The sequence below is a fragment of the Cyclopterus lumpus genome, chromosome 20 (assembly GCF_009769545.1).
Source record: "Cyclopterus lumpus isolate fCycLum1 chromosome 20, fCycLum1.pri, whole genome shotgun sequence".
Lineage (NCBI taxonomy): Eukaryota > Metazoa > Chordata > Actinopteri > Perciformes > Cyclopteridae > Cyclopterus > Cyclopterus lumpus.
Genome location: NC_046985.1, coordinates 3,964,076 through 3,971,575, shown reverse-complemented (window position 1 = coordinate 3,971,575; position 7,500 = coordinate 3,964,076). Strand labels below are relative to the sequence as shown.

The following is a 7,500-nucleotide window of genomic DNA, read 5'->3' as shown; positions in this document are numbered from 1 at the left end:
AAAAAAATCATCTTTTATGCATTTTCTGTTTGTTTTAATTTGTTTCTTTTTTTTAATCTCACTGTATGCTTTTTATGTTGTTCCTCCATTAATGTCGGATCACATGCACTTTACATTATTACCTCACATCTGTGAGTCAAACATGGTTGTTCCTGGTTTCCAGTGGGAGACCAGTGGATGAACTACATCTCCATCGCCGGGTTGAGGACTCACGCCGAGCTGGAGGGGAAGCTGGTCACCGAGCTCATCTACGTCCACAGCAAGATGCTCATCGCGGACGACAACACCGTCATCATCGGTGCGTTGTTTTCCATGAGTTAAATATTATTTTTAGGTAAGCCAGGTTAGATGTTTCTATTATTTTGTCCACATCTAGCCAATTCTGCAGATGTTTCTGTTATTTTGTCCAGCCCCTGTATCTGGTGGCATAAAAATAAATACGGCTATTAAATATAAAGGAAATCATTAACTTCCATGTGCCCTTAATTTAAAAGTGGAAACCCATTTTAAGGTAAACATTTCTATTTAATTTCCTGTATTTTCCTCATGTGGACTTCAACCTGCAGTCTGAACTCGGGGGTCGCGGCGCCCCCTGCTGGCGGACTCTGTGACGTCACACGTCTTTCTTCTCTTCTTCTGCAGGTTCTGCCAACATCAACGACCGGAGCATGCTGGGAAAGAGGGACAGCGAGGTGGCGGTGATCGTGGAGGACTCGGAGACGGTTACCGCGGTGATGGACGGGCAGGAGTACCAAGCTGGAAGATACGCGCTGCAGCTCCGCCTCGAGTGCTTCAGGTACTAAAACACGTTTATATTCATCCTTCTTCTCAGGCTGGAAAGACATTTAAACCAGAGATTAGGAGGGACACCTATAGTATTATTATTATTATTATTACTACTTTTTACACTGCAACAATCTTTGTTTTGTGTATTGTTTTTGTGTCTTTTTGGTGTTTTTTCAGTACGAACCTCAAAATGAGACCAGATGTCCCACAGAGGCTCTTAATGTAAATCTAATGGATCTGGTCTCTCTCTCTCCCTCTCTCTTTCTCTCTCGCTCTCTCTTTCTCTCCCTCCCTCCCCCTCCTTATCTCTCTCCACACCTCTCTCTCCCTCCCCCTCCTTCTCTCTCGCTCTCTCTTTCTCTCCCTCCCTCCCCCTCCTTATCTCTCCCTCTCTCCCTCACCCTTCTTTCTCTCTCTCCCTCTTCCTCCCTCTCTCTCCCAGGATGATTTTGGGCGCCAACACGGACCCCTCCATCGACGTGTCGGACCCCCTTAGTGATCAGTTCTACAAGGAGGTCTGGATGGCGACCTCCGCCCGCAACGCGTCCATCTACCAGAAGGTCGGACGAGTTTTGATTTGAGCAGATTTTATTCCAGTTTTGTAAAACAAACGAATGCATTTATATTTGTTTGAATGTCGATTAATTTACTCTCAAACAAATGAAGTAAAAAAAGAAACACCTTTTAAATCCATTAAATGTTGAACACTTTCTGTATCAATTATAGTCTCTGACTAGTGTTTGTTGACCGAGAGCAATGCAAAAATATTTATAAATAATCGTTTAGCAACATATATGTACTTAAATGTATTTATTTATGACACAAACAATTCATTGATTAAGTGGATTTCACAGTCGGCAGTTTAAGGACATTTTCTTTAAGTTTCTTTTGTCGATTTTTAAATGTTTTGGCACGTCGACGGTGACTGTTGTCATAGATACGGACTTCGCTGTACATACGGAGACGCCATCTTGAAATAATAATCTTTATTTCTGGTCACATGACGATCCTGGTGAAACATGAAACCCACAGATAAAAATGTTCTATAATAAAAGCACATACTTAAATATTGTAACTGGAAAAATTGTCATTCAAATTTTTAGGAATTAATCCGCAGAATTAAAGAAAGAAACTAACAAATTTAGTTTGGGATCAGTTCTGACTTGTCCGCCCTCTTTTCTTTTTTTGTATTTTAATTTTGTTCAGGTCTTCCGAAGTCTGCCGTCCAGCGACGTGCGTAACATCCTGGAGCTGGAGGGGTTCCTCGCCAAGCCGGGCCTGGACAAGGAGGACCCGGCCCGGGCTCACGAGGAGCTGAAGAAGATCCGCGGCTTCCTGGTCCAGTTCCCTCTTCAGTTCCTGTGCGAGCAGAACCTGCTCCCCCCCATCGGCTCCAAGGAGGCCATGGTGCCCATGGAGGTCTGGACCTGAGGCCGAGGGCCCCTGTGCGTTCATGTGTTCACGCACAACATCCGAAAGGTTAAAAAGAACAAACTCTGGAGCCATTTTGGAGGTCATAGCGGCTGAAAACTGCCTTTTTTAAACTGTTACACTGTCCTGTTTTTTTAATTTTATTTACTCCTTTTAATGTATTTTTTTTATAGTTACGTTTAAAACAACTAACAGCTGATGACGTGTTAGCTCTGCACTACAGGGGTTCCCCTCTGCAACCTAAACAAACAAACTGCTGTTTGTCTTTGCTGCAACTTTCCTCCACGTTGTTCCGATCTGAGCCGCAAAAACTAAAAGTTAGTTAAAAAAGAGAGTTTCTTTGGAGAAGTCGGATAAAACGGATGTATGTGGACGATTAAAAAACGAAGGTAAAGAATTGAATTACATTCTGATAATATATTACATAATTACCATGTCTAAATTGATAATAACAAGCACACGCTAACTAACATTTCTGCATTCATGTCATTAATTAAATGAGAAAGTACTCTAAGAACTCAATTCACACATGAGTTTCATATATGCTATTTATTTACAGAAAACTTTCCATATCGTTAAGAAGAATTACCTCTATTGTGAGAGAAGATGTCATATCGCCTCGCTAGCACCTTCAGGTAAAAAAGTGGAAGTCTCTCTCTAGTTTCAGGGTTTGGTTTGTCCATTCTGGGCTTCTGTAGAAACATGGCGGACTCTCGTTCTAATTTTAATTCTAGTTCCAGGTGGTTACACACTAAAGTAAACATCATTTTAAATAGAAAATTCCATTTCCGGCGCTGATGGAGCGCCTTAAATGCGACACGCTGGCCACAGCTGATGAAGATCTAGGTTTTAGCTGCAAAATGACTTCCAAAATGGCGTCGGCTGAGTTTGTGAAAAGAGCCACTGGACACACAGACACTGACTCTCAGAGCTGATGCATACACAATGTTGTTGTTGTTTTTACAACGGCAACACGTGTACACAAACAAACATGGAGAGGAGTCGACCAGCAGGCGCAGCGTTGAGCTCTACGGAGCCTCACGTTTACAAGAAGGATAGATCAATTAAAGTGATCGACTCTGAGGCCTGACACGCCTCCCCCCCCTGACACGCCTCCTCCTGACACGCCTCCTCCTGACACGCCTCCCCCCCTGACACGCCTCCTCCTGACACGCCTCCCCCCCTGACACGCCTCCTCCTGACACGCCTCCCCCCCTGACTGGACTCCCCCACACACACACACACACACACACACACACCAAACCACCACGCTTTCACTCTACAATTCTGCAACACTATGCAGCGGCCGGCGAACGCAGCTCTGACTCTTCTGTGTTTTATGGGTTTGAAAAGACACAAAAAAATTAAAAGAGGAACGAAAACGGACTTTGACGAAGACGAAGAGGAAGAGCTGTCATTTTGTCTCATCTCTCTGAAGCTTTTTATGTGAAACAGGAAATCACAAGTGCCAAAGATGAAAAGGCTGTCGCCTGACGTGAAAACGGTTCATACGTTCACGACATTCCTCCCACTGTTTAGCCTGAAGGGTCCTGTTGTTATGCTCTGATCTGGTCTTTGTTCCTTTGGCAGCACTTTACTTCACGGGTCTGTAATTTACAATTAATAACGTTTTCTGGAAAAGAGTTATGTTAATTTGGTGCTAATTAGAGTGACGGGGAAATCTTTATTATTATAAATAAACATTAATTTTTTGGTTGATTTGTTAGAGACTGTAGACAAAGTTGAATTTTTGCATGTTCAGCTCATCTTTTGTGCAACTAAAATACTCTGCAAGTCACACTTTTAGTTATTTAGTATTCACAAAAAGCGTCGAAAAAATAATCCGTCTTTCCAGGAAATTACAGACTTGAATAAAGCGTTGCCATTCTGTTTTTAAAAAAAAAAACTTTTAGATTCATGCATGAAAACATAATTGCAATGCTGCGTTTCATTAATGTCAACAAGCGGGAATCCTGAAGCAAGAGCCAAGTTCATTTAAATGGGTCGATATCGGTTTGTTAGGTAACGTGTGAGCGGATGCAAGTTCCTTCAGCACCTTTTTGTTTCTGCTGCCCCCAAGTGGCCAAAAACAAGTCTATTATTGCAGCTTTAAGATATTTATTAGTGCAGTTTTGTGGTTTAAGTTCAACACTTATCTAAAAAGCTAGAAACAATGGCTTGCGGGCCTTCACCTCGCAAGCTGAATAGTTGCCTTTTTTAAAAGCCATGGACATTATTGATGCTCAACGTCGTGCCTGTCTACGAGCCGTGTTTCGTCCAGATGGGCCTTAAACTTCTGTTTATTATTGATGAAAATCTCTGCTCTTCTTTTTAATATTCCTCTCTACCTCCCTGTGTTCCTACCTCCTGCTCCAGTGCAGGTAAAGTCCTCTGAAAAGGCAAACAAAGAGTTTAAAATCTTAAACAGAGTATATTGACATGCAAAAAAACAGAATTCTTCCTCGGATTGGATTACATCATCAGCAAAGAAGTTGATTTTCTGTGCATCCGTAAAATAACTGAATTCAAACCCAGAAATGTTGATATGAATATTGTTTTTAGATAATTTCTTAGTAATCGGGAACACTGTACTGTGCACATTGATTCATATCCGGAGGAATGACGCGCGCTGTGACTTTTAATCTCTTGTGTCTCTATGAAAAATGCACTATTTGCACAGACTGTTGTTTTCTCGTGGCGACCACTGAAATGATCTGCACGTCATTTGTCGCTTTTTTTGTGAATTAAATAAATGATGTAATAATAAATCATTAAAAGCGATCAGAATGTGACATTTAATACTCATCTTATGAAACGGAGTTGATCTAGACTTCTGCTAAAAGCAGATTAAATCATAATAAATGTGATAAAAACCGAGTGATAAACTGAAGAACCACGTCATCGCTGTGTGTGGGATTCGCAGTATTTCTAGACTCAGTATATTTAATTTAGCTACTTTTAATTCAACCAAATACATTATTCACTAGTCCACTAACAGAAGGTTGTTCCCGCCAGCGTCCAGACTTTATTTAAGAGTTCTGACAAAGTTATTTTACTTGCAATTAAAGGAAATGAACTGTTAAAATAAAGTTTAAAGAAAATAATAAAACATAATAAAAGAATTAAACAGCGAATTGATAAATAATACTATTTGGAGATGTTTTTCCGTGGTGGTTAGTGGAAAGGGCTTGGGTGGAAATGGGTAAAATAAAAATAATTACATGATTTATGCTTTAAATTTAAGCATTTCTTCAGCATGTGTAAAATCTGAAATAATTCCTCTTCAGGATATTTTTAAGGGATAGTGTGCAGAATTCTGGTGGATTGTAAAATAATAAGAACTATGTTTTCATTAGTGTATAATTGTTTTTATTAACTGGGAATGAGGGGTATTCAGTTGGTTGCAATCTGCAAACTCGCCACTAGATGCCACCAAATCCTGCACAATGTCCTTTTGAACATTCGGCATATTTTATTCACGACACAGATATAAAAAACAGAAAAATAAACACCTGTCAAAAATATTTGGATCGCAGAAACGAATTAGAAAAAGAAACGTATATATCTTTATTTAATTTATTTCTACGTTTTCTGCTGAATATCATTGTGAGGCATTGGCTCGAACGACAACAAGTACACTAGACATGAGTAAAAAAATTGTAATAAAAAAAAAAAAAATGCCTCGGGGGAAGTCACCACGTATTTCAGTAAACAAAACACATCTTCTCCGTTTGATGTGTTTGCGTCTTCGTCTCTTTCATCCCTCCTTCCTCCTCCACACTCACTGAATATTCATCTCTCTCATCTGCCTCTTTTTTTATCACACTGTCCCCAAAATGAAAAACATGTCACTGATGCAAATGAGCATCAGCTTTGTCCTCAGAAAACCTCCACAGTCCCGAGGTCCTCCCTCCCTGCAGCTCCCATTTGTGCCACTGGATGGCGCCACCGAAACACAGTTCAGTTTGTGTGGAGGCTGTTTGAGCAGCTTCATGCATCACGTGTTACATCTCTGCATTTAAAAAAGACACGTGAGTATGATTTAATGTTTATTCCTTTGTGCACTGTTGTGATTGTTTACAATTTACAGAAACAACTGTATAAAGACGGTGTTTGTTGTTGGTCATTGTGGCTTTTTATATATATTTAATATATTCACAATGTCAGATTTTCAACACAAAATTATTTTGGCCAAAAGCATTCACAATAAAAATATTATCGCAATATGTCTTGAAAATTTAAATAAATGCTATCAGTCAAACTTTTTAATTTTATGGTAAATTAATTAGACTCAAAATACGAGGGAGGGGGAGAGAGTCTGTATTTACTAAATGATTTAAGATTAAACTATAAAAAATGTCCAAGATGACGTCCTCAAATGTCTCAGAGATATTACATTTACTGTCAGAGCAGAGACACCAGAACATATTCACACTCAAGATATCATTTTGACTGAATATTTGGTGCTTGGTGTCCAACCCAAAAGCTCCACCTGGACACAATAACATGAAAACAAAAGTCATCCAATAAGCTCGAAACCTTCAGGTGAGAGTTAAAGTTACTTTGTGGTGACATTAGTGACCACAAACGGGTTTCTCTGAGTAGGCGTGTAAAACCTGCTTTGGCTCAGGTGTGTCCTGAGAACTTTTAATTCGTAACAAAACACACACACACACACACACACACACACAATAATTGCTTTTTGCAGCTTCAACACACACAATGTAGTTCTTTGCTGGTTCAGTGCAATAACATGTAGTGTCCATGATGGAGTGATTCAGTGGTGCAGTATGTGCAGACGTGCACAGACAGAAGCACGAGGCGTTCACAGCTCTTCTTGTGTTACTAGATCAGGGAATCTCAGTTTTGGCGGTTTATTTGCAGCCATTGCATTAAAACTGTTAACGCGCTCCAAAGTGGCCGAAATATTTTCATATGTGGAGGGATTATGTGGAGGGCTCAGGCTCAGGGGACCAGAAGGTTTGGAGCCTCCGTTTGAAGTTACAGCTCTTGTGTTCCCAAAGAGACACAAAACATAAAACAACTACAAAGAGATGCAAACGACCAAAAAGAGACACAAAATATCTACAAAGAGAAACAAAACGACTTCAAAGAGATGCAAAATGGCTACAAAGAGACACACAATGACTGCAAAGAGATGTAAGATGACTACAAAGAGACACAAAACGACTGCAAAGAGAAACAAAAGGACTACAAAGAGTTGCAAAAGGACTACAAAGAGATGCAAAATGACTACAAAGAGATGCAACATGACTGCAAAGA

General features: G+C 40.1%; 1 protein-coding gene across 4 annotated transcripts in view; it reads left to right on the top strand.

The window, feature by feature from the left end:
- Nucleotides 1-4,651, top strand: part of pld1b (phospholipase D1b) — a 30,430-nt gene extending 25,779 nt beyond the window's left edge. For all 4 annotated transcript variants that reach the window (XM_034559960.1, XM_034559964.1, XM_034559962.1 and 1 more), the window contains exons 23-26: nt 164-298; nt 643-796; nt 1,229-1,346; nt 1,993-4,651. In XM_034559960.1, the coding sequence (XP_034415851.1) occupies nt 164-298; nt 643-796; nt 1,229-1,346; nt 1,993-2,217 (632 nt within the window). In that variant the 3' untranslated portion in view covers nt 2,218-4,651. The remainder of the gene's footprint in view (nt 1-163; nt 299-642; nt 797-1,228; nt 1,347-1,992) is intronic.
- The last annotated feature ends 2,849 nt before the right edge of the window (nt 4,652-7,500 follow it).